At 38.1% G+C, this 25,943-nt stretch overlaps 3 protein-coding genes across 5 annotated transcripts; 2 read left to right on the top strand and 1 right to left on the bottom strand.

The window, feature by feature from the left end:
• Positions 1-1,034: 1,034 nt before the first annotated feature.
• Positions 1,035-5,305, bottom strand: LOC103696476 (actin-101). The gene is made up of 5 exons (XM_008778129.5): positions 5,052-5,305; positions 2,649-2,718; positions 2,144-2,537; positions 1,437-2,050; positions 1,035-1,340 (listed from the first exon to the last, which is right to left on the bottom strand). Exons 2-5 carry the CDS (start codon positions 2,706-2,708, stop codon positions 1,275-1,277), a joined length of 1,134 nt encoding a protein of 377 aa, XP_008776351.1. The 5' UTR covers positions 2,709-2,718; positions 5,052-5,305; the 3' UTR covers positions 1,035-1,274.
• Positions 5,306-10,153: 4,848 nt separating this feature from the next.
• LOC103697804 (sulfate transporter 4.1, chloroplastic-like) lies at positions 10,154-20,458 on the top strand. 3 transcript variants are annotated; one of them, XM_088710690.2, is made up of 17 exons: positions 10,154-10,627; positions 10,890-10,938; positions 11,060-11,264; positions 11,792-11,960; positions 13,167-13,232; positions 13,326-13,433; positions 14,422-14,529; positions 14,614-14,679; positions 15,422-15,482; positions 15,697-15,824; positions 16,665-16,706; positions 17,353-17,469; positions 18,436-18,487; positions 18,857-18,995; positions 19,123-19,196; positions 19,925-20,001; positions 20,125-20,289. In XM_088710690.2, the coding sequence occupies exons 1-17, from the start codon at positions 10,349-10,351 to the stop codon at positions 20,137-20,139; spliced, it is 1,755 nt and encodes a 584-aa protein (XP_088566816.1). In that variant the 5' UTR covers positions 10,154-10,348; the 3' UTR covers positions 20,140-20,289. The 3 variants fall into 3 exon arrangements, with proteins under 3 accessions (XP_088566816.1, XP_008777963.5, XP_088566815.1); XM_008779741.6 differs by having other exon boundaries at positions 10,156-10,627; positions 20,073-20,458; XM_088710689.2 differs by lacking the exons at positions 13,167-13,232; positions 13,326-13,433 and having other exon boundaries at positions 10,157-10,627; positions 20,073-20,458.
• Positions 20,459-24,426: 3,968 nt separating this feature from the next.
• On the top strand, positions 24,427-25,608 carry LOC103696468 (uncharacterized). The gene is made up of 3 exons (XM_008778117.6): positions 24,427-24,706; positions 24,790-24,895; positions 25,186-25,608. Exons 1-3 carry the CDS (start codon positions 24,671-24,673, stop codon positions 25,332-25,334), a joined length of 291 nt encoding a protein of 96 aa, XP_008776339.2. The 5' UTR covers positions 24,427-24,670; the 3' UTR covers positions 25,335-25,608.
• The last annotated feature ends 335 nt before the right edge of the window (positions 25,609-25,943 follow it).

Below are 25,943 nucleotides of genomic sequence, written 5' to 3'. Positions count from 1 at the left end.
TCCTATCGGATGTCTACTATCACTCATACGATGGATGCATAGGTTCAATATTCAGGTGAGGCTGGCCACGTGGCCGCAAATAAACTTCCTCATGCTGATCAGGCCATCACACTGTCATCATCGTCCATTAACTTTCTAACCATCCCGTATTATCCTGTAGGTTTCTGTAGCTGGACCTTGAAAGCAAGACTTTGACTCTCGTTATCTTTAAGAGTGGCACGACCTCACCTCCTCCAACAGCCACCCCTCAGCTACCATTTGCCTCCCTCAGCTACCCCTCAGGATATGGAGTTGGATGTACATGAGGACGGAAAAGCATGTTTAGATCATTCCACTTATGCGGGCCCTCCATCCCATGCATCGTACTTGAGTTCAGGTGGAGCCGCCACCTCAACCTTCATGCCCTTTGGGGCAGGGGCTTTAGACGATCAGCAAGACCAGGGGAGATGATTGATCTCCCACTCAGCACTCTGCTACCAAACAAATATTTCCTGATATCCAAATCCACATCACACTTCATGATAGAGTTCTGTGCAAATCTCATGAAATCCAGGAGACTCCTTTCCAATCAAGTATGGCTTGAAGAGGACCTCTGGGCACCAAAATAACTCTTCTGGTTGTAACCACCTACTCGTTGGCAAGTAAATAGTTCTTGGGAATCCAAAATTCCATACTGAAAGTATACCAGCAAGAAAAGCTGGCAATGTAACATATTCTTGCGGCCATCCCAAGCTTTGCTTGTCTATAGACATGAATGAAATCCTCCCCTCTGCTCCCAACGCAAATTTCTTATGCCCAATAATCAGATGATACTCGTGAATCTTCAAGCAGACATCCCAAGTGCGAGTTTTAACCTCAACCAGATAACTAAGTATAGCATCGCCATAAGAGCAGAAGATAACAATCCTTCTCTCGCTTGGACCATACTGGCACTATTTTAACACAGAAGAAGGCATTGTATCAGACCAGCTAGAATCTCCAAAAAGGACACTGTGAACTGTCATGAGAACCCCGCCACAACCAGAGACCAGATATGAATATAAAAAGATAAGAAATAAGAGGAGAAAAGAAGATCAATAGTGTTTACAGAAGCCACTGCAAATACTAGATGGCACCTCAGTCTTAATTATTCTAACCAGGAAAGCCTCTCATGAAACCCACTTCGGAAGCAAATTCTTACATACTCCAGCAAAACCACAATTTCAACCAGACCTGATATTGCATGACACAAAAAACTGCCTAGAGAACATACAGAGCACATACCATGGGCAACCTCAGAAGCATTTCCGGTGGACGATAGATGGACCAGATTCATCATATTCACCCTTGGAAATCCACATCTGCAAATGAAATTTAAAAGCAATCGGTTATCTATGCAATTCCAAATATCAGGCATCACAGGGGCAAAATCCAGTGTAGTACAAAAAAATTCTCACCTGCTGAAATGTGCTGAGGGAGGCAAGGATGGAGCCTCCTATCCAGACACTGTATTTCCGTTCAGGTGGGGCAACCACCTTAATTTTCATGCTGCTTGGGGCAAGGGCTGTAATCTCCTTGCTCATACGATCAGCTATACCAGGGAACATAGTTGATCCGCCACTAAGCACAATATTACCATACAAGTCTTTCCTGATATCCACATCACACTTCATGATAGAGTTGTATGTAGTTTCGTGAATTCCAGCAGCTTCCATGCCAATCAAGGATGGCTGGAAGAGGACCTCCGGGCACCTGAATCTCTCAGCCCCAATCGTGATCACCTGCCCATCAGGGAGTTCGTAGCTCTTTTCCACAGCAGAGCTACTCTTGGCTGTCTCCAGCTCTTGTTCATAATCAAGAGCAACATAGGCAAGCTTCTCTTTCATGTCCCTTACAATTTCCCGTTCTGCAGTTGTGGTGAAGGAGTAACCTCTCTCTGTAAGGATCTTCATCAGGGCATCTGTGAGATCACGACCCGCAAGATCCAAACGAAGGATGGCATGAGGTAGGGCATATCCTTCATAGATTGGAACAGTGTGGCTAACACCATCACCAGAATCAAGCACGATACCTGTTGAAAAAAGAGCCAGCCAATATTAGTTTAACAGATTATGATGATGAAATGTTAGCATAATTAGAAGCGAGCAATCAAAATGATACGAACCAGTTGTGCGGCCGCTAGCATAGAGTGAAAGAACTGCCTGAATCGCAACATACATGGCAGGCACATTGAAAGTCTCAAACATGATTTGTGTCATTTTCTCTCTGTTAGCCTTGGGGTTGAGAGGGGCTTCAGTGAGAAGTACAGGGTGCTCTTCGGGAGCAACACGAAGTTCATTGTAGAAAGTGTGATGCCAGATTTTCTCCATGTCATCCCAATTGCTAACAATTCCATGCTCAATGGGGTATTTCAGAGTAAGGATACCTCTTTTAGATTGCGCCTCATCACCAACATAAGCATCCTTTTGGCCCATCCCAACCATAACACCTGTATGGCGAGGCCGGCCTACTATGCTGGGGAATACTGCCCGAGGTGCGTCATCACCAGCAAATCCAGCCTATTTAATGAAGGCAAGACAAATATGAACGCCAGTTCGAGGCCATGCAGAGAAATAAATTCTTTTAAAAAAGAAAAAAGATGTCACACAACGATGGAATAATTAACTTACCTTCACCATTCCAGTTCCATTGTCACAGACAAGAGGTTGGATATCCTCAGCATCGGCCATTTTCTATAATCTGCAGAGGTACTACACATGAGACAATGTAACTTTAACTGGCACAGGTGACTACTCTATGCCTTTGAATTCACTAATGCAACCGAGCATAATTTCAAATTATTACTCATCCCTAATTACCAGACATTTCAAAAGCAAAGAAACACGTAAGCGAAAACCTTGCAGTTCTAACTATTTTAAAAAAATGGCAATTTAATGAGGATGCCAAGAAGAGAGCAATTTTTTAGAATTCAAAAAAGTAAGAAAGTTAATTCATAAGGAAAAATCTATTTGACTTCTCAAAACATAATTCAGAGTTTTTCTTTAATAAGTTTCACATCATTAATCAAGTATAGATATGGGAGATTTATCAAGTGTTCGATATGCTATGGTTCTGTTGTCCTAACAAAACAGGATAACATAACCAGATCAATAATTAGTGCTGCAGAGTCATGCAACAATTGCCAATACATTCACCAAGCAGACTAAATAGGAAAATTTTTATTGATTACTTAAGTAAATATAGAGGTTTAGACACAGCTTAGAAGAAGATAAAAGATCTACCAATTCCTCTAATGATATATCTGAAAAGGAAGAAGAAGAAAAGCGCTAAGAAGTGCTTAACAACATAACCTTCTAATGTGATAGATGAGAAAGATCTTGAATAGACCTTATCTAAAGCCACATGTAAGGGTGGAGAAACAGGGACCAAAAAACAAATTATAATGTTCAGATGTCAGATTAGTTCATTGGTTTGTTGAGACTTTTTTCAGGAAAATATCAAAGAACAACATACTTATTAACAATTAGTGCATTGATTGACCACAAATAAAGGATCAAGCTGATAGCTATCTAGATGAATTGCAGATCATATACCACCAAAACATTGAGGATAATGGTGGTTATATATAAGACAAGAACTTTTTAGCAGGAATCTTCTACTTAGGATAACACACACACTTCAAAATTTTCTCAAAAACTCAAATCCACACCCACTTCCTCAGCACTACCTTACATCAAGTGTTTTCAAAATCTGCTTCTCTGCACCCACCTTCGCTCCCAATGCTAGCAACTAAGGTTCATAGGACCTGATAGTCCATTAGATTGGTATTACGTTTTTGTTATCTGACTTAAAGATACTGGGCATTACTTTTATTTTTTATGTTTCCTTTTGGAGTCTAAGCCTCAACTTTAATGACACTGCAGCTGAAACTATCAGCGAATACAAGGTTAGACAAAACTAAAGGAAAACACCGCAGTCCAGCAAGACAACATTTCAAGAGCAACCATTGGAACCCAGCAAGTCCGCTGGCAGGTTTTCTTCATGATAAACATGTCTAGCCCAAAAGAACGATAAAGTTATAGGTGGTTACTCAAAAGGATAACTTGTCAGGTTAAATTTATTAAAAATTGTTCTACTTGGTAAAAGTCATAGTATGGTAGGAATTATAAAAAAATAAATTCTTATGTATCCAAGGTTGTGACAAATTGAGATCTGAGATTACTTCTTCAAGGACAAGAAATCATAATTCAGAAAAATTTCAGGAACAATTTCAAAAACTGTCATATATCATCACGACTAGAGAGATAGATCTAGCGTAACAAAAAAACACCTCAATGAATAGGAGAAATACCAAAAGTCTTAAGATAGAGCTATACCTAGTAAGAAAAAAATTACGAATTATCCATAAAAATCACCATAAATTCCTAAGAGTAGGATCTTGAATTCGGTCAGTAAAATATCAAGAAATGATGAAAATCTTGAGAATGGTGTAAATTTTCTTTTAGTAAGAGAATTTACTAAAAGAAACTGCACTACTGGATTTTGAAAGAAAAAAAAAAAGAACAGAACATCATGGCAAACAATGGTAAAGCAAACTGATCCCTAACACTTCAAAAACCCAAGTAATACAATCCTCATATAAATCATACACCACTCTCAGCAAGAAGCGACTAAGAAAGTTAGTGATGCAATTAACGGCAGATCATCAACATCTAGACATCAACTCGAATATCCTTCGTACATCACCTACTATTTGCACGACCAGTGCACCAGTTAAGTTTGAAATCAAGAAAACTTGCTTAGTTCCAGGATCCACCATAATAAACCCTACTCCGGCGCTCAAACCTCCCCGATCGGCCCTAAAACCTAACGATCCTCCAGATCGAACCATAGAAAAGATCTCAGAAACCCATCGTTCTAAAATATTTTCACAACCAAATACAAGTATACTGCATCTGATTCATATTTGCATGCAAAACCAGATAAAGGACACGAAATCGAGCAGATCAGAAACGGGAAAACAAGATCTGGCAGCGGAAAACAGTCAAGATCTGGAGAAATCGAGAGCTGACCTCGTCGAAGACGGCGATTAGGATTCTTTCACCCTTCCTCCAAGCCGACAGGGGGAGGGCGAGAGATCCAAAGAGGAAGGAATGGGGAAACGCGCTCTCGCCGAGACCAAGAAATGGCGAATGGGAGAGAAATGGGAGCCGGACCTTTTATACCATATGCGGGCGGTTGAGCGGAGACTGAAGCGAGACCAGAAAATTAACCTTTTTTCTCTGGACTTTATCAGTGGAAAAAAAAAAAGCAACAAATTTCGAATAGCTTGTCTGAACGGCCGGCTAAGAATTTCGAATCACGAGCGTTCGCATAAGAAACCACATACGGACGCAGCACCTGCCGTTCATATTGCGAGGATTGGGATAATCTTGAGCCCGCATAGGGATTTTCTTTTTTTTTTTTTAACAAGTACAACGGTAACGCACAATGAATACAAATGTGACCAATAAAATCAAAAAACAAAAGACTAGCTAACCCAATGCCTATCTAAATGAAACCTTCAGAATGATGAGCAAATAGGAATTTCGTAAAAAGATTTTGAGAAGAGGCTAAATTCTGACAAACTATACAGGTATTGTTAGCATCATGAAACTTCTATTTTTAGCTGTTCTGATTTTTGGTACAACGGCAGTCCACATACAACGAGTATGAATGCGGCCAACAAAATCAAAAAACAGAAAACTAACTAAGATCTTTGGCATAAACCCACTGTCCATCTAGATGAAACCTTTATAATGATGAGCACATAGAGTTTGGCGATGATGGAGGAGGATGTTCATTTTGAAATGGTGGTCCGATCTCCTTGGATTCTCTGGCTGCTGGTGATGCCTTTCGATTTTCTAATAGAAGGACAAAAAAAATACCAATCACTTGGAAAGAAACCGAATTTTAGCAGGGGTGCGGGTTTCCATGGGACAAGCCCAGTGAACCGGTCCAGACACTGGGAAAGTTAACACATAATCTGGCCCATTTGCTATTTGGGCTAGGCCTATTGCTAAGGCATCATTCTAGGGAGCTAGATATAGGTCTTATTTACCGGTTTTACTATAGCAAGCTAATCGGTTGGCTGCTTGGTTTGCATGCTGGAACGCGCAAATGGATGGGCTTTTGGCCACATTTCTTGAACGAAGCATTCCCATGACGCTTTCATGTCACATCAAAAATAGAGTTGATTAATTATAAAATTACGAATGATGATGACATGGCAGAATTCAGCTTCAAGAAGCCACGCATTAGTTCCTGCTTAACGTCTGTCAGGACAATGTGCCTAGATAGTTGAACTCTCACTTGGCAGAATTTTCATTGCAAGAGTTGAATATGGCAAGGATTTTTCAAGTTCTACGTCATCAGAGAATTGCTGATCGATCATTTTATATAGAAGTATGTTACTCGGTCAGTCATATTGTCGAGTCTAATTAACACGTCAAAAGCAAAGAGGAGACAAAGTCTGGTCCTCGGTCCTCTCATGAATCATCCTAAACCACTTTCCCGTTGCTTTTCTACCGAAAAATAAGAAAAAGCTGAATTTGGATAATGGGCTGTTGGGTTGGAAAGAATGGTTTGGTTTGGGTGTTGCAGGGTTGAGAGGCCCTCATGAACGGGTCCCTTCATAGGTGGTGGGCTCTTGCGCACGAAGATCAGCGCGGGGGACAGCACCCACCACCTACTTTGTTTTCTACATTACTTTAGGGCAAAATCTGATGATGCAAGGAGTAGGGCTGGAAGTGGATCCAGGCCGACCTAAGGCCCGTCAGGCCGCTTAGCTACTGGTTGGGAGACGGGCTGGGCCCAAAAAAACTCAGGTCGGGTTTGGTCTTAAAAATAGATCCAACAAGTTCGAGCCAAGTCATTATTAGGCCTGACCTAGAGCCCGAACCTATGACTTATATAGAGTAGGAGATACAAGTTCATTAGATTTAGGGCTGACTATGAGCCAATCGTGGTGCTTGTGATTATATTTGAATGGATTTAAACCCTAAGCCAGACGAAGACATCCAAATAATACTTTTCGACTAGTCTTTTTGGGTGAGATCCTGAGTTGTTACAACTTCAGAATCCATATTGAGAAAAAATACATCAGATATCTAGTTGGTTTAATTTGTTTTTGTCAGCAAAAAGGATCGCAGGAAAGCTCCAATTAAGTGCATTCGTTAACATTACGTACATCGATAGAGGCATCAAGCCATTCCATATTACTCCATTTCCAGATACCTTATCTAAATGCAATCCTCCATAATATACACTAATGGCTGGGCACATGCCTTGAGAGTGATAGTGAGTCAGCTGCTGCATCTTCAAGACAAGAAAAAAAAATGGGGGAGCCCGAAACCTATATGTATACCCAGGTTAGTTATATCACCACATACGAAACCAAGGTACACGGTGGCATAATTGCTCAACTATAATCATTCCTTGAATAATTTGCAAACTTATTCCGGAGCAATAGTTATATGCAGACAAATTAATGATCGATCGATAATGTTAATTATGCACTACTGATTTGATAAACACATGCTGAGTGATGGAAATTGCAACGTTATTTGTTGTTATTCATTTTCTTTTAAGTGATTGCTCTGCTACTGCTGCTACCACTTATTTGAATTCTTGCTGTTACTATGTTTTCTGTTTTCTCATTCTGTAACTCTATAATTTAGTTTCAATTTTTTCTCCTTACTATTTTGTTTTGGAACTTAACTTCCTTTTTTTTCTTGGTTCCCTGATCTCTTGGCATTCAGTCTTTTCTAAAATGGTCAATTTCCCTCCTTTGACCTTGCATGTTGTGTGCCAGTCTCCAAGCTAGGTTGGTTCTAGAAAGAATTTTTTTTGTATGAATACCCTTCTAAATATTAAATTTTGTATGTATATCCTTCTTAAAATTGATATTTATATGTATATCCTTGTAAAATACTTATTTTGCTATTCTATCATTCTTTTATCATTATTTTTGTATATATATCCACACCATCTAACGCCGTTAAAAAATTAATGGTTTCAAATTAAAATGACTAAAATATCTTTAATGGATATATATGCAAAAAAATATTTATAAGACGATTGCGATGGGGGATAAAAAACTAATTTCAAAATTTTATTTTTTTTAATTAAAATAAATATGATTTTTATTAATGGTGTTAGAAGAACCGTTATATTAGAAGCATTTGTACAAAAATAGTGTTTTATAAGGATACAAAAATAAATATAAATTTTAAGAGAATATTAATGCAAATTTAAATTTTTAGAAAGATATTTATGTAAAAAAAATCCTTCAAAGAATGAATGTTGGATAAGCTGATTAGATCCAACTCTGAACAAATTATTGCAGAAACTTTTGCTCTCTATCGAAAAACGACATAGGGATGATTCGATAAAACTTATTTTGAATGTGTTCATTAGTCCTCTTATTTCTTGGAGAAATAGTGGGATCAGACTGTTAGAGCATGTGGACTAGCATTTAAGCTGTATGTGCAAGCTAGCTTTGGAGTTGCTGTGTTATAAGAATGCCATAATAGAATTTTATGCATCAAAACTCTTAAGTGTACTAAAATAATCCCTGGTGGAGGAAAAGGGATGCTAGGAGTCTGCTCTCCTACTCCACATATTGACATCCTTGATAATGTGACATTACATTCCTGTCAATTTAGATGCACGAATCATGATACATCTTTTTTGGTTTTATTACTTATTTTTTGTCTGTTTATCATGACTGGACAAATTAGCTTTTCGATGAGAACAAGTTCAATGAAGCATCCGGATTGGTCAGTACTTCTCTTTGATTCAACATGCAGCCTTAAGAATGGCATATTCCCTTGGCTCCAAGACAGCGACAGATTCTGTGCTCAGCTTTTCTCTATGGAAGGTAAAGCCAGTGAGATCCTTCGGGTTTCTCTAGATTTTTTTTTCCTGATTTTTTAGTAAATTTTAAGAGGAACTAATATATATATATATATTTGGCACAAAATATTTTTCTTTTACTACAATATGAGAAGGAGGGAAACGTTCGTAAATTGACAATTGTTGACAGTGCCATCATTGATTCATTATCAAATAAATGTGGAATCTGACTGTATTTTATCTCAGAAGAAGATGATAATATTGTATTAACTAAAATGCTTAAGAATAGAGGTTATTCCTGTGAGATCTTAATTATATCCTCTTTGTTTCTATTAGGTTCTTTATTTAGAAGTAATTAGAGTTATTGGTAGAGAAAAGCATGAACCAAGCCGATTGAGAAGTAATTAGAGTGAGTTCATCGATCATTATATGATGTTCTAAGAAATTAAACATAATATTATTATCATCTCACTAGAGCTGACAAGGCTATGCTGACTACAATTCTAAAATTATATAAGTTGTTGGCTGTTACAGCGTGTCTTTATAACAAAACCAGAATCACCATATCTTAAACAAGTAAAACTTTAACAACTTTTTAACCAAAAAAAGAAGAAGAAAACTCTTCCTTTTCCTGCCCACCTAATCTCCTTTGTTTAATTTTGTTTCTTTATGCTTACGTTAAAAAGATAGATGTGTGATTGATATTTTTTTTATAGTCCTCGGTCCGTCTCCATTTACAATGCCAAATCAAATCGTCTTAGGAACTTACCGCTATTGAAAGCTCCATTTAGACTTTGAGGTGGTGTCTTGTAGATTTTCAAAGGATATCTTAAACTAAACCTAGCTGCGTCATCTGGAGGAGATATTATTAGATGGGCACCATGGAGGGGCCAATAGTTACTCGCCACATTATCGAAATTACCGAAACAAGATAGATAAGATCAATGAGGCTTATGGGAACCAAGATGCATGATTGGTGCGGAGCGCCACCCATGGTGCACATAGGGTATAATTTATCGTGGATCATAAGAGATGATGTCGACTGGAAAGTAGAAAAACTTGGGAGATGTTACAAGCAATTTCAGCGTCAACTTATAATATAAGAAAAATATTTTTGGGCCCAACCCTGTTACCAAATATCCCTGCTGCCATGAATCACAAAAAGTTTTACAACACAAGTCCATCACTGATCCTGCGAACTGTACCAATATGGCCCATGCCACATGACAGGATAACAGTGCAGTGCTTCTCTTCGATATGAGGTCCATGTTACTCGTAAAATCTAAGGTAGGTGTGTCGCCGTTGCTCTATGGACTCAGAAACTAAATCCAATGAAGCTGGAGAGTATAACTCGACCACCAACTCTACGGTAATATATATACCCGGCCATATCCATCTCCAGAGTTCCATCCTCCGCCAACTAAATATATTAAGCCTAGTGGCTTCCACGTAGCTGGGAGGTGTGAGGTCCGGAATGGAGATATCCTACGCCACCTCCAGCTCTCCGGACATCCCGATCGGCACCGGCGTAGTCCGGCGGGCAAGGTTGACACCCGTCGATCACCCGTCGCGGCCTCCTTCCTCGGCTACACTCTTCTTCCGGTGGAGGTCTAGAGTCGGTAGCATGACGGCGGTCGAGTTGCTGGAGCTGCTGCTCCCATGCATCCGGTGGATCCGCAACTACCGCTGGCGAGAGTATCTCCAGATGGATCTCGTGGCCGGTGTCACCGTCGGTGTCATGCTCATCCCTCAGGTGCTTGCACTAGTTTTAGGTGGCAATAAAAAGTTCGAATCTTGGAAGTTGATTAGTTGCCTTGACAGAGCTACTCGATTTTTGATTCTGTCTGAGGAACAACAACCATGTCTGCTATAATTGGGATTAGGATGCTAAGAACTACAATAAACACAGAAATAGTTTCTGTCTGCAATATCTTAGTCTTAATTGTCATTACTTATCTTGTATGATTAATTGTCAAGTTGGCACTTGGAGAAGCTTATTTTAAGTTATTTGTCAGGCAATGTCATATGCGAAGTTAGCTGGGCTTCATCCAATTTATGGCCTCTGTGAGTACAATAATCTCTCTGTTTTGCTTACTTTTTTAATTTTATTTTCCTACATTTTCGATCAAAAGTTTGTTATATATCAGTTGTTGCAATTTCTGAAACCAGTAGGTTTTTCATACAGATTCTGGTTTTGTTCCAATATTTGCCTATGCTATATTTGGCTCGTCCCGTCAGCTTGCAATAGGCCCTGTCACAATGGTCTCCCTCTTAGTTTCAAATGCTGTGAGTGCCATTGTTGATTATCCCTCAGACGAGCTTTACACAGAGCTTGCTATATTATTGGCATTCATGGTTGGCGTAGTAGAATGTATAATGGGGCTGCTGAGGTATTAGACTTCTTCTTCTTCTTCTTCTTCTTCCTCCCCTTTTTAACTGATAAAGTTAAATTTTGTAACTGTGATGATTATGGCTTTCACATGGTTTACCTTTGTATCTTTAAACTTTGATGAAGGGGCGTCTGAGTAGGAGTCCAAATCCATGTTTGCATTATTGTGCTTGCATATTTTTTTTTTCATGGTGTGCGCATTTTCTACCCCTTAAGTTGGCACCTGTGTCAATCACAGCTTTCAGTCCACAATAATTGTAACTGGAACTATGTGCATACAAATGATTTTACAACTTTTCAATGCCTTATTTCCTTAATCAGTGAAAAAAAGTTATACTAATGGCATGCTACTTGACAACACTCTGCATTGGATTTTATGTTCTGTCCTTGTCCATAAAGCGCTTGATTTGCATGTTCATCTCTTTTTTTCTTTTTTTAATTTTTCGAATAGATTCCATGTTCATTTCTTGAACAACCCTTTTCTTCTGAATTTCTCTTAAGAATCTATATTTGCATTCCTCATTTCAGGCTTGGTTGGCTTCTCCGTTTCATCAGCCGTTCTGTAATTTCTGGCTTCATTACTGCTTCAGCCATTGTAATCACGCTATCTCAAACCAAATACCTCTTAGGATACAACATAGATAGGAGCAGTGAAATTGTACCACTTGCGAAAAGTATTATTGCTGGTGCTGAAAAGGTGAGCTCTCAATATCCTTTCTGTTAGTAAACTACTGAGTCCTTTGCCTTTTTTTGATATATGAATTTACCTATACTCTGCTTGTACTTCTAGCATACATGTGGTTTCAGTTATTACCTACTATTTGAGGATCTACCTGCCTAGGATTTTGGTTTTTGATAATAAGTTCGCTCAACTTAGAGCTCACTTCCTTTGGCAACCTATGTCACAGCAATAAAAGTGATGCCATGAATTTTTGTTGCAATTTCAATTTGAATTCTGTATGCAATAATTTTTATGGTATTGCAATAATTTGATTTGACAAGGATAAAGCTTGTTAAGTTGTAATTATGGTAACTTCTTTTCAATAAGTTGCATTACATATACCTTGTTTCGATATTGGTATACAGAGTGTGATCTAAGATTCGATTTTTTCGTTAAAGAGCTGAAAATCTGTCCTGTGTTTCTTTGTTTACTTTATTTATTTGGTCTTGTTACAGCATACAACACAAAATTTACATGTTATCCAAGAACAAATATTTTTAGTCACTTATCCGTCAAAACCTAAATGGTGCATCCATCGTTAGAGGTTTTGCTTTTAAATTCATACATCCGCATGAAATGTAGCTGGTGGCCCTGTAAACAGAAACAATCACAAAGAAGGGCTTATACAGCTGATGCCTCATAGTTGAGACAAAAGTCATTGCTTCAGTGGTTGGAACAAGAAATAGACAGTTTTTTCTTCTGAATGACATTTTAACTGATATATGGAGTGTAGTTGCTACTTTGCTGCCCTTTATCTCAACCATTCAATCAACTAATCATTTTACAAATGTGCTGATGTGGGAAAATCTTGGTAGGAGTAATTAGTGGCAAGCGTCCATACAGTGGATAAGTAGAGTTGCAGCACAAACAAGTTTTCACCTTCTTTGGCTACTATATTGTGAAAATTTATCAATTCTGCAACTATCCATTTTCCTCACTTGCAAGATGGATGTGTGAACCATACATTGGCATCAGGTCACACTTACAGATTTTTCTTTATGAGCCCAAATTTTATTGTTTGCTCTCAGTAACATTTGTAACCATCATTTATGCCTTTACTTTGAAGTTCCGAGCTGTATGTCTTGTGTTACGTAAGTGCTGTTGCTTTACATCCTAATGTGAATTTGTTTCAAGAATCATTAATATATACCAACTCTATTACTCACTTCCTTCTTGTTGCAGTTCTCATGGCCCCCCTTTGTAATGGGATCTACCATTCTTTCAGTTATCATCCTCATGAAGCACCTGGTAGGGACTTATAGGTTTACCTTTTTTTGAAGTTCCAACCAATGTCCAGTTAGAGCAAACATACCAACAGTTGTCATGACTAAAATGTTGCAGGGGAAAACAAAAAAGAATTTGAGATTCCTTCGTTCATCGGGACCACTTCTAGCAGTCATATTGGGTACATCTTTCATGAAAATCTTTCAACCATCTTCAATTTCTGTGGTAAGATATATGTATGTTAGATTCACCTGCATACAAGATTGAGATATTAGTTAAATTTTATGCTTAATTTGACAAGAACCAGATGCAAGGGCATGTTCTCCACTCTGTATTTTCATTCATCCTATGCAGGACCAAATCTAACTAAGGGAAGGCTAGTTACTGCTTAAAAGTATATGCAACATGAGAAGTTTGAAAGAAACAGCTAAAGTGAAAAATTAGAAACCTACATTATGGTGATGCAGATACGCTAGGACCTTTTAACTGAATCTTTCTTGTAAGCATGCAAGAAAGATTGAAATCTTCTGCAAATGGCTTTGAAACATAGATTTAACATCTTCATCTACCCAATATTGTTGTCACTGTCTTTAAATTTTCCAAGATGCCATATCTCATTGTTTGTTAGTTTTTAACAATAGAAGACAAGGGTTAAATAGTTAGTGATAGGATCATTCATCTTATTGCTATAGGATCAAATTTCAACATATAACCTTTCTAAACTTATTCAGACAAAACTTTGGTTGTCATTCATTGTGCATGCTGTAGTGATATAAAAATATGGAAATGGAGAAATTCAATCAACTGTTTTGCATTGATGTCAAAATTTCCAAGTAAAGGACAATATCATATACAAATCTTTTTCTTTTTTGATGGAAATCAGATAAAAATCTTTGGCAAGAAGAATTTGGCACCTGCTCTGTAGTTTGTTATGTTTGTTTCTGACATGGTGTCTAATGTTCAAGTTATATATATCAAATGTTATGGAAAAAGGTTGCCACTTGGACAACATTTTGTAGATACAAGGAGGGAATTCTGATTAGCCACTTTTCATATATAATACAACATCTGTGATATATAAAGACTTCTTGTGAGTGATAGACTTTTTGGGCTTTCAGTAGGTCAACATGATAGTCACTTTTCCTTTTCTCTTTCCTAAAGAACTATGGCTTATTCCAGGTAATAAGATTTGTTCCATTTTTATTACTTTTAGGTAGGTGAAATACCGCAGGGCCTTCCACAATTCCATATTCCTAGAGAATTTCAGTATGCACGATCTCTAATATCGACTGCATTTCTCATTACGAGTGTGGCGGTTTTGGTAAAATCAAAATTTTGTTCTCCCCCTTCATCTTCTCCTCTCAATTTCCAGAATAAATAATCACTAACCACTTTTGAACTTTAGGAATCTGTGGGGATAGCCAAAGCTTTGGCAGCAAAGAACGGGTATCAATTGGACCCAAATCAAGAGGTAAAGACCGGAAAACTCTATATCACATAAGCTTTAATTTTGGTAATGAGAACTGATGTCTCTAAAGATATATGCAGAATCTTTTTCTTTTACATATGCTGTATTAACTTGTTTTCAGAAAAAAATGATGCAGTCGATTCTAGTTTTCACAATATATTGCTAATACTGAACTGGGTCTGGACAAGGCGATACACTAGGAGAATGTTTCTCACCCATTACTCACTGGAACATATACAGCCATGCAAATGGCTGGCTCTTCCTCGAACTCACTTTAATCTCAAATTACATTTTCCTTCTTGAGATCCTCCTAGATGAATGCTTTACATCGAGTTAATATTGTCTAAAATGATGATTCATGATCTCCTAGAACTTGCTAAAAACTGATTGCATCATGTATCTCAAAAAAATCGATGTCCTCACATATGCTACCAAAATGCCTGAAGTTTATAATTTACGAGACTGAGCTTCCTGCTATTATTTCCCAGTTAAAAAGCAGAATGCATCGGGGGACCAATGCTAATGATTGTCAGTTCATCTCTTCTGAAATGGTTTTGATGTATAATATAATCAACACGAGACCCAGATACTCGCCTACTTAGAACATGACACATACTCTTTCTGTAATGTACATCATTCGATAGCATGTGACATAATCTAACCTTACATTTACATATTAGGTGTAGCATGCCACGTAGTTTTAACCTTATGATGGAGTAATAGTCTTATTACTTTTCTTTTGCAGCTGTTTGGTCTTGGCATGGCCAATATCTGTGGTTCATTCTTCTCTGCATACCCTTCTACAGGTAGATGTCTTAAATGTGCTTTACTTATTGCAAGCTTGAAGAAATTGAATTATCATTTTTTTTTCTCTCATAACACACTGTCACTGAAGCACCGATCCCCGGTTAATTTATGTATCTGTAATTCTGTCTTCCTTCAATTCTCTCAAAAATTGTGTCTTTCTTCAAAATGAGTATCGAACTTCAGAGACATGGTAATTTGACTCTTGCTGTGCAGGCGCTTTTTCTAGGTCCGCTGTAAATCATGATAGTGGGGCAAAAACTGGATTATCTGGGGTTACAATGGGATTGACAGTGGGATGTGCTCTTTTTTTTCTGACACCATTATTTACAGATATACCTCAGGTATTTTTAGCTTATTGTGCAAGTCGTGGACTCATAGTAGGATTAGATCTCTGCAATATGCTGACATGAATGACCAAAGAATAGAAATGACTGATTGTTGGCATATAAATACAGCTTCCATCTAGGAACTTTTTTTCATAATATTGCATAATATGCTAGGTCAGTAGTTGCAACCCCCAAAGAAACTGATTTTTACAAATCACAAGAAAACTTTTTAATAATACAGTTTGCTAGTATTTCTTTAGGTAATTTAAGAAGAAAAGAAAGGACATAAATACAGTTCGGATTTTCTTTTTTGATGTTACCGTCAGACATTCTCTCCTTGCTTCTGCTTCGTTGTATTTGCTGGTCACAGCATCGTAAAATGATGAAACAAGTTCTCAAGTATGTTGATCAGCTTGATATTGACTATGGGATGTGCTATGACATTGTTGCTTCAATCAAGAGCCTAAAATTGCGGCTGCCAATTTCTTTGCCGACAGGACGGAGCATGGCCAACCATTTCTTCATCAAATTTAAGTATAAGATATATGTGCTTTTAGAGAATAAGTAATGTATCTATGCCATTTACTGCATATATGGTTTGTAATGCTTATGCATAGGGAAGTCCTGCTTTAGTTTATCCTACTTTCTGAAGCTATGAGCAGATGAGCAGAAGTTTCCTTGATAAAGAGTCATTGTTATCCGGATTGGTTCATAAGCATTGACTATTTTTTCAGTAGCTTTCTTTTGAAGTTCTTAGACTTATTTTAACCTTGTTTCTGTTAAATTTTTCAACACTTCAAACTTGACAGGGTTGAATAATTATGCTCATCATATGTTTGCATGTCAATATTTCAGTGTGCACTTGCTGCCATCGTGATTTCTGTTGGCATAAGTCTAGTAAGTACCTGAATACCAGATCTTGGTAGTATTTTGATCTATACTATTAATTAAATTCTTCTTTCTTAATCTACTTCATGGTAGCATCGCTCATTCAGTTTTCTCTGTTGCTGTCATCTATGTAATCCTTGCTGCAGCTGGCATGTCATGGCCTTAAAAATTTTCCTGTCTGTTAGTCAGAAAAATGAAATAGACCACCTTATAATCATGCACCTAATTTCCAGAATTGCAGAAAAAAGAACTTAGATAAATTTACATTAGCAACTATAGTGAGTTGGAATTTTAGGTGAACATGAGAGCACCCGAATGATGGAAATTTTGCAGTGTGCTTACCTTTTCCTTGATAAGAAGCCATATGGTCAGGTTTTCTTTGTTCTGAGGTATTATCATTCAAAATTACCCTGCCAATTATATATTCAGGTTGGGTAGCTAAGCTTTAATGAAGACTCAATCTGGTTGAATTATAGATGTGTAAGTAACATATATTGTTTGGAGTTTAGAGAAGCCAGTGTTTGCAGGTCATCATAAAATATGTAATAAAATAAAGCCGGAGCACACTTTTTGCTATATTATCTGGATTAACCAATTCAATGTGCTGGCATCAGTTGTTTGCTCATTTGCACATATAATGTGTCTATCATCTCAGGTGGATTATGAGGAGGCCATGTTTTTGTGGCATGTGGACAAGAAAGATTTCCTTCTCTGGACTATCACCTGCATTACAACATTGTTCCTTGGAATTGAGATTGGTGTGCTTGTTGGGGTAAGGATCTTTATCAGCTGCTTGTTAATTTGAAACTGCATGCAAATTATTATTTTCATTTTTTGGATTAATAAAGTCTGATTAAATAGGTTATTTCTTAGAGCTAGCCTTATTTACTTTTCCATTATTTATGCTTTGTTCATTTATATGATGCCCTTTTCTTCAATTTTCAGGCTATAATTGGGAATTCCATTGTTGTTGTTAACTGAGTTTGACAACCTTGATGACTACAGCTTGTCCTATCTATTAAAAGTTGGCCTTATGAATCTGCTTCTCCATAAAAACCTGAATTGGATTTCTCTTATTAATGCAGTCTATGGTATTTTCTGAAAATAAGCTGGCTCCGTCTAACTTTGTGCCCTACAAACATGCAACTCTCTGAGTTTTCTTATATGTCCGGCTCAATCTATCTTAGCTTTCCTGCATGCACCTCCACTATTATTCTTCCAGAATCATTCTGTGTTGATGCACCTTTCCTTTGCCATCAGAAGCAGATCTCCACCTTAGCAGTGAATGATATCCAAGATAACACCTCGAGACTGCTTTCTGGCTATTGATATCCATTGAAATCTAGCCTATTTATCAGTTTTCAACTATAATTACACCATACGTAGAGTAACCCTAACCCACCCTACCTAGGTGGGAGCCTAGACTCCTGAGCAGACCGAGCCTCGTACTCATGGAACCATGACTTTGAAATGGGGGCTGAAATAGCCTAAGAAGCAAGAGGTGATACCATCCAAGCTGACAGTCGGCAGCACCATACTAGAGTTGTTGCACATGAAACATTATATTAAACAAATATTATATGCTCAACGCCTTAAACTTATGAACTCTTATACTGATGGTCCTTAAAATTTCAGGTTTTCATATTTGACCAATGCAAGTAGTCCATGTAGATCACATTGCTAGTGCCAGTGACTCACAGGATGAGAAAATCTGATTCGGATTTTATCTATATTGCAGGTAAGCTCCTCCCTTGCATGCGTCATCCATGAATCAGCAAATCCACATATCGGTGCGTGTTTCTTCTTGATTGGGTCCAAATTTAGACCTAGAAAGCCTGGAATGAAGCATCATCTGCAGGCAACCTTTCTATATATACAGCTTGTCCCAAATATGGTTTAGATACTCATGCAAAATAGGTAATTGGAGCTAGCAGACTTGTAATGTAAAATATTGTCAGTCAACTTCTGTTTGAATATATAACTGACAAAGTCAAGCTGTAATTATAATCATATTAATTGCCATGTAATTTTACATTCTAATGCTGAAATTGCTTGAATTTTACATTCATATATAATCAGTTTACATGTTCTAGCATATCGAATAACAGTTACTATTTTCTTGGAGTTCGTAATTGGTTGTATCCTGGGTCTTGTTGCAGCTGTCTTGGGGCGGCTTCCTGGGACTACCGTTTACAGAAACATCGAACAGTATCCTGAAGCATATATACATGATGGAATTGTTGTTGTTCAAATTGATGCACCGATCTACTTTGCAAATGTCAGTTACATCAGGGACAGGTGAAGGCTTAGGATTTTTAGAATGGATAAGAGCCAAGAAAATTGTTAAATGACATGCCAAATTTGCAGATTCAATAACCATGAAAACTTACAAAACGTTGAGTTGATTGCAATAGTTTGTTCGCAGGCTACAAGAATATCAAACCACAAAGTATGGACCAGAAGCCGAAAGGGTTTATTTCGTGATCATCGAAATGGCATGTAAGTTCTCAAATTGTTCAGAACATAGCCAGTTATTTTTCTCACCTAAGTAAAGAACATTGAAGATGTTCTTATAGATACTGTAAAAAAATATGGCTTTAAAAAACACTATGACTTTTTTTAATAATATCACGGGGTGGGTAAACCTCCCTTATCATCAAAAAAAAAAAACACAAAGACTTCTGTCTGTCTTAATATCCTTTATTTTATAACCTATCTTTTTGATACAGTAAGTTACCCTTACCAATAAATCATTTAAACAAAAAGAAGACAAAAAGATAAAATCTAAAGGTCTTGTGAAGAACAACGAAACTAACCCTGTTAGGTTTCCTGTTGTTATATAATTTAGCAACCATCTACTATTGCTTTAGTGTGGTCTGTACCACAAACAAAATTTACCAAGTGATTTTGTTGAGATTCCTAAGTTATTGATTAATAAGCATCCATTAGTTATTGCAAGAATGTGTATTTAGAAACTATGGAATTGGTGAAAAAAAAAAAAAACTGGTTGTTTAAAAGTAGCTTATGAAAATTTACATTCACCCCACACTCTGGGTCCTCTATTCCGTATAATGATGTACCTGGAAGATAACAGCTAAGGCCTGACATAGTGCTATAAGTTAATTTAGCAGGACCAACAAGAAATTAATTTTTCCTATTCCAATACATAATCATTGTTTTTCTTAAAAAAAAATAAATCTATTACTTTTATATATTGTTGCATGCAGCTGTTCCATATATTGACTGTAGTGCTGTTCAAGCTCTCAAGGACCTGCATCAAGAGTACAAATCACAAGAAATCCAGGTCAACCTCTCTAAATCCGAGATTCCATTTCTTATTTTGCATTATAATTGGTCCCTTGGTAACTTCTGCAGATTGTAATTTCCAATCCAAATCGAAAAGTTCTGCTAACTCTCTCAAGATCAGGACTTGTTGAAATGATTGGCAAGAACTGGTATTTTGTGAGCGTGCATGAGGCTGTCGAAGCTTGCCTCCAGGAAATGCCGAACTTGCATGGGACAATATCAAGGCTAGTGGGAAATTCGACTGCCTGTGGGCAACCAAATTTCCTCCAAAAGTTATGGAAACAGCAAAGTGGAGATGACTCCCCTCTTGGTCAAGAGCCTTTGCTGCCTGAAAACGTGATCTGAGTGTCGTCTCTCTATTGGCTTATTTTTTGCTGGTTCGGTCTGTGATATCCTATGTACATAAACAATATGAAGAATTATTTTTCACAAGAGAAACTAAGAGTGTTATGGCCTTCTCGAGTACAATACTTCATGCTGGTGACAAGTTGGATGGGGTTCTATAACTCATAATGGAAGCCTTGAGATCCTAGGACTGAAATCAGCTTTCCCAGAAAGAACTGATTCCGCAACAGAGCCAGTGGCTAATGGCCTTGAAACTACTCACCTTCATATCTTGGATATCCCTGATTGTTTGTTTTCGAAGTTTTACAGGCTTAAGATTTAGGCTGGCAGACTCTTGCTTCATGGTTTGTGATTAGTGGGTCCTTCATAATTTGTGTCATCTTACAGTTGATTGTGGATGGGCTGTCAGCTATCAGATAAGAATGAGAACTTAAAGCCATTTTGTAGAAAGCCTCGAGGCTCCAACAAATGTCTAGAAATTTGTATAGGATTCTCAGCTATATGGATTAAACCTTATGTTGTATAGAAGGCCATTAATACCCACCTGTGAATGATCCTGTAAATGAACTTAAACCTTATTTTTGACACTTGTGTAGATTGAGATTGTTCATTATTTTTACTACTGCACTTCTTGGACAATTAACTAGGCTAAAAAAAATGCCTCTTGTATTTTGTATGGAATGGTGAATATTCCTCTGCATTTTGAATTGCTACAATATCAATCATGCATTTTCAATATTGCTCAAATAGATTCAAAATCTACCTAATTTCGATCATGAGTCGCCAAAGATGCCTACATAGAAATTGACGTGGAGAAAGTTGTCTAATATGGATGCAGTTGTATCCAAGCGCCAAAATACCTGCTAGGTGCTAAAAATTCCCACCAAAAAACACCAACCCCATCCCCTCTCTAGTCAATATTATTTGATTGAATAGTTGTCTTAGCTTCTTATTTGAAGAAAACCTCCCCTTCAACACAGATATGGGATAACAAATCAAGTCTTTCCTTAATATTTGAAATAGTTGTTCCCAATTTATGTTGATTATGTTTCGCTTCTTTCTAAGAGAAAGACAATCAAACAATGCCCAATCATGATCCTTGCGGATCGGATCATCTATATAGGATAAAAAAAGAAACTCTAAATATTTGTTATCTTTCTCTTTGAATGAGATCTCAATTCCAGCTACGATTTCATTAGATATCTTACAACTAGAATCTCTTCTTTTTCTGATCCACTTTCTCCACAACCGCAAACTCCGGTCAGATTCAGGCATGATACACTTTTTATTTATTGAGAGAACCCAAGTACTCCCTTGCGGAACCATAAAACAACTCTCAAAAAAAAAAAAAAATTCTTTTGAAAGATACAGGAGTGAATCAATCAACCTATTAGTATTGGAAGATTCAAAAGATTCTTCCAATGTCTCATTTTTAGGTCCAATGAAATTCATAGGTATAGGAAGAAGCCCCATCAAATAGAGATTTTTTTTTTTTGACCATCTTTCGATTGTTAATACGAGATATAAGGACAGCTACTACAAGCAGTACTATACCTTTGATCGTGAAATATCGATTGCTTGTTGAACCTTGCAACTAGCATACATTTTTTCGATATGAGAATCATTATCTAATGAATTCAATGGTTCCAAAATAAATGATAGAGATGGGTGGAATTCCAACTGGATCTTGGTTTCAAATCAAAAAGAGATATGGCGAAATTGGTAGATGCTACGGACTTGATTGGATTAAGCCTTAATATGGAAACCTCCAAAGTCAGAGAAACTCTAGAATTAAAAATAGGCAATTCTGAACCAAATCTTTATTTATTTATTTATTTTTTCATTCGTGATTCAAACAAAATTTACTCTCTCTTTTTCTTATTCACCATACTCTTTTACAAGGTGGATCCGAAGAAAGATCTTTGCATCCCAGTTGTTATGTGTCGCATTTTTGGACTCTTTTTTGAGTGTTATCATGGTCGAAGCAGACAAAGTGCTGCTCCGTATAGGATGGGAAAGGTAAAGGGAAGGTGGGACACGGCTTCTTCCTAATTCTAGACGATAGGAAATATCTGGCCCAAGATGGCCCAGCTGCTTCCGTTCCTGTTGTTTGGACGTGCAGTGAGGTTCCCGTTTCTTGCGGGCAAAACAACCCATCATGCGGACTTTTTGTTTTTTCTCTTTTTGCTGGACAGCTGGTAAACAAGAAAAATATTAAATTTTTCTTCGCTCGTTGTTACGTATTGAGAGGGTCTCTTGCAAAAAGCTGGCGGAAAAAATATTATTTAAAATTTTTAAATATATATGAGTTTATTATTATGTTAAATTCTACGGGAGGCATTTTCAGAGTGTCTACACCTTCTCTTTTGTGTTTTATTATTATTATTATTATTATTATTATTTTGATGGCTGTACCCATATTTCGATAGCTGCAGTAGTTGTAAAAAAAAAAAAAAGGGGCATTTCGGGAGCGTCTTCTTCCTGATGCCCATTTATTTGGTCATTCGTGATGTTAGAGGCAAACCAATGGTGAGCCCTCTTCGAGGGTCTTTTGGAAGCTACCGCCTACCGGGCATCTTCGGGGATCCCGTGACGCGAGAGGGCGGTAAACAAGTGGGGCCTTTGAATCCAACGGATTTCTACACTCAAATTAATTGGTGAAGCAACTACCTTGGAAGGAAAGTGGGCCGGATGCTACCGTCATGATGCTACTTCCCATGAATTGCTCGTACTCTATAATTTCTACACGTGTCCCTCGAATTTTCTGACTATCAATTTTTTAACTCTTTGCACTTACGTGTCTGACAGTTAAAATCAACATATATTATTAAACGTTGAACGTTTTTTCGCTCATTTTGGCTACAAAACGTTGAATGTAATTTGATGGTTAAAATCTTCCATTTTTTATCAAATGACCTTTGAATTCTAGGTTAAGTTCAACTACCAGTTTTTGTTAAATTTGAATGAAAACAGGCTAACAATTGAAGTCCGGCGCACAAGGTTGAAGCATTGAATATTGCTATATGATTTGTATGTAACTTATATTAAAAATAATTCGTGCAATATTTTTGGAGGGTGCCTAGTTAGTAAAATTCTTGGAGGTTGACACAAAAAATCTTGAGGACGGTAGGCTTCCTCCTCTCTCTCTCTCTCTCTCTCTCTCTCTCTCTCTCTCTCTCTCTCTCTCTCTCTATATATATATATATATATATGCATACACTTTTATGTTCCTCCATATGTGCATGTGCCTGTGGGTGTGTAGGTAGGTATGTGTGTGCGTGTGTCGTGTGCATGCTTGGGTGCGTGTACACGCATGAGATGAACTATTTCTATACGAAGATGGGAGAATATCTCATAATTCTATAACAACTAACAAAAAAGGATACTTAAATTAAAAATTCAAATTATGACAGATAGTGAGGCTAGTACATGTTGGGATCACGTCAAGTTATGGCCCACATTGATAAATGGCATCAATATGATTCAAGTGGGAGAATGTTGCATCCCGTTTAATTAAATTCTGATTTTGTTTAATTAGAACCCACACCTTGACAAGTGTCACTTGTAAATCCTGATAATCATAAGGGTATTGAGGTAATTTCATAGCAGTGAAGCATCATCTTCATTGGAGGACATGAAACTTGATCAACAAATGTTTGAAAATACTTCAGCGATCCATGTAAACTAAATCTGTCTCTATACTCTTATTCCGACTCCGAATCCACCACGTGACGTGCATGACGTACGCTGGTGGGAGGGTGGAGGACGGCAGCGGGTTGGTCCGCTGGCTGGCGTGCGTTGAGCGTCCGGCACGTGTGGAGGGCGCGCCCATCTTGCGTGCTGGTCTCGGAGGTCTGCACGCCGATTGGGTCCCACGGTCACGTGAGAGGTCGTGGAGCATGTTCCACGCCATGAGAGAGCAGAATCTCCCTCATCTCCTCTCCTCCAATCATCCCCCATCTCCCACGTGAACCCTCTCCTCCTGTTTCTTTCTTTCTTGCTTCCCTATACGAGTTTGAGTTGTATCTTTCACGTGGAAGAATGATTCACGATGTTGGCCGTTTGATTGTTCTCTATACGTACAGATCTCCATTACATAATCCAACAGTAGACTCGGGGGGAGGAAGGTGAATATATCCTTCTTTCATATGAAAGATACACCACCGATCCCACCCTCTACCCCCTTCTTTAAATTAACTCCCCAGTCCTGACCTCTTCTTTCACTCCCAAAACTCATCTCTCCCCTCTCCCATCCTAGTTCTATTTTAGTCTGAGTGGCCAGTGTTTATCTAGTGATCGCAGGTGGTTTACTATCTCTGGTCATGGGTGACTCTTCAACAGCCTCCTACATCCGAATGGTAATATAAGAGATGGCAACCTTACGACATTTGATCATTAACTTTCCTTATTATTTCATGGGCTATATGTGTGTTTATCATAGGTGCAACATCTGATCGAGAGGTGCCTTCTCTTCCACATGAATAAGGAAGAGTGCGTGGATGCCATCTCCAAGCATGCTAACATTAACCCTGTCATCACGTCAACTGGTAACCTTTCTGCTTCCATCACAGCTCTCGTCTCTCCTCTTCATATTCATGTTGCATTTTAATTAAAGCTTACTCAAAGCAAAACAAACGAACAAGGTGCGAAGTAGGCCATAGTCTAGTGGATGCAGCAGTACTCCTCTATTTAGGAGAAGGAAGATTAATCTGCAGGTTCGAACTTTGGGGGGAGTTTGCTGATGGTATTTGCTAAAGAAAAAAAGGGTGTACAGCATAACATAATAGATGATCTTTTGGAGGGCTTACGTTTGTGTTTTGTATGCCGTACGTGTCAGTATGGAAGGAGTTGGAGAAGGAGAACAAGGAGTTCTTCGAGGGGTACACGCGAGAGAGGGAGGAGTGGTTGTCGGAAATGGAGACAATGCAAAGGATTCAAAAGATGCTGGTCGAGACCGCTGCCAGAGACTCCAACAACGAAGACTAACAGATCCCATCCCTGCATTCTGACCGACCTCCCAAGTCTTCTGAACCAGTATATTATCCACTACTACTGAAGATAGTGGCATCCCGTTGTAAATTCCACCACAAGCCTAGGTTGGACAAGTAATTAGATAAAGCTTCAAAACTATTCTAGCCTAAATATGTTGTGGCGGCGTGCTGTTGTTTTATGTGTACAGGTGGCAGCACTGGGACTCTTGGGTGCATTGTGCCGTGTAAATTTTATGGAACTTGCTATATATTTTTCCTGTGAATTCGCACGTGGTCGGCGCTGGTGTTCGTGTTGGATTCCCACTTTTTCCATGCCTTGGATTGAGTTGGACGTGAACGGTGGCTTCTCTTTCCTTGCTTGACCGGATGAGTGAGTCCTTGAGGACTGGGAGGGCTGCCGTTTTCTTTCTACTACGAAAAAAAACAAACAACAAAATAGCAAAGTTGATAGAAGATAGGTTGGTGAAAGTTCAACAGTCTTTTACCACGTGGGGATGTCTGGAGAGGCACGTGATTAGAGGTGAGACTGGCCTCACTGTTTTGTATATGGTGGTGGATCAACTTTATTAGCCCCCATGCAAGTCCTCTTTAATGGTCAGGGCGG

This window comes from Phoenix dactylifera, chromosome 14, assembly GCF_051530095.1.
Source record: "Phoenix dactylifera cultivar Ajwa chromosome 14, Ajwa_hap1_PhDact_Kaust_v1.1, whole genome shotgun sequence".
Classification (NCBI taxonomy): domain Eukaryota; kingdom Viridiplantae; phylum Streptophyta; class Magnoliopsida; order Arecales; family Arecaceae; genus Phoenix; species Phoenix dactylifera.
The sequence above is the reverse complement of the archived record's forward strand: the minus strand, read 5'-3'. Positions and strand labels throughout refer to the sequence as shown.

What these genes read in the sequence shown, in the direction of transcription:
- LOC103696476 (XM_008778129.5), bottom strand. Translation starts at nt 2,708, where the DNA reads ATGGCCGATGCTGAGGATATCCAACCTCTTGTCTGTGACAATGGAACT. An exon ending in TGCTAGCGGCCGCACAACTG is followed by an intron (nt 2,051 to 2,143) that starts GTTCGTATCATT and finishes TTTTTTCAACAG; the next exon opens with GTATCGTGCTTGATTCTGGT. An exon ending in CCCTCAGCACATTTCAGCAG is followed by an intron (nt 1,341 to 1,436) that starts GTGAGAATTTTT and finishes TTTCATTTGCAG; the next exon opens with ATGTGGATTTCCAAGGGTGA.
- LOC103697804 (XM_008779741.6), top strand. Translation starts at nt 10,349, where the DNA reads ATGGAGATATCCTACGCCACCTCCAGCTCTCCGGACATCCCGATCGGC. An exon ending in CTCTGCATACCCTTCTACAG is followed by an intron (nt 15,483 to 15,696) that starts GTAGATGTCTTA and finishes CTTGCTGTGCAG; the next exon opens with GCGCTTTTTCTAGGTCCGCT. An exon ending in GTCAGTTACATCAGGGACAG is followed by an intron (nt 18,996 to 19,122) that starts GTGAAGGCTTAG and finishes GTTTGTTCGCAG; the next exon opens with GCTACAAGAATATCAAACCA.
- LOC103696468 (XM_008778117.6), top strand. Translation starts at nt 24,671, where the DNA reads ATGGGTGACTCTTCAACAGCCTCCTACATCCGAATG. An exon ending in CAGCCTCCTACATCCGAATG is followed by an intron (nt 24,707 to 24,789) that starts GTAATATAAGAG and finishes TGTTTATCATAG; the next exon opens with GTGCAACATCTGATCGAGAG. An exon ending in CCCTGTCATCACGTCAACTG is followed by an intron (nt 24,896 to 25,185) that starts GTAACCTTTCTG and finishes CGTACGTGTCAG; the next exon opens with TATGGAAGGAGTTGGAGAAG.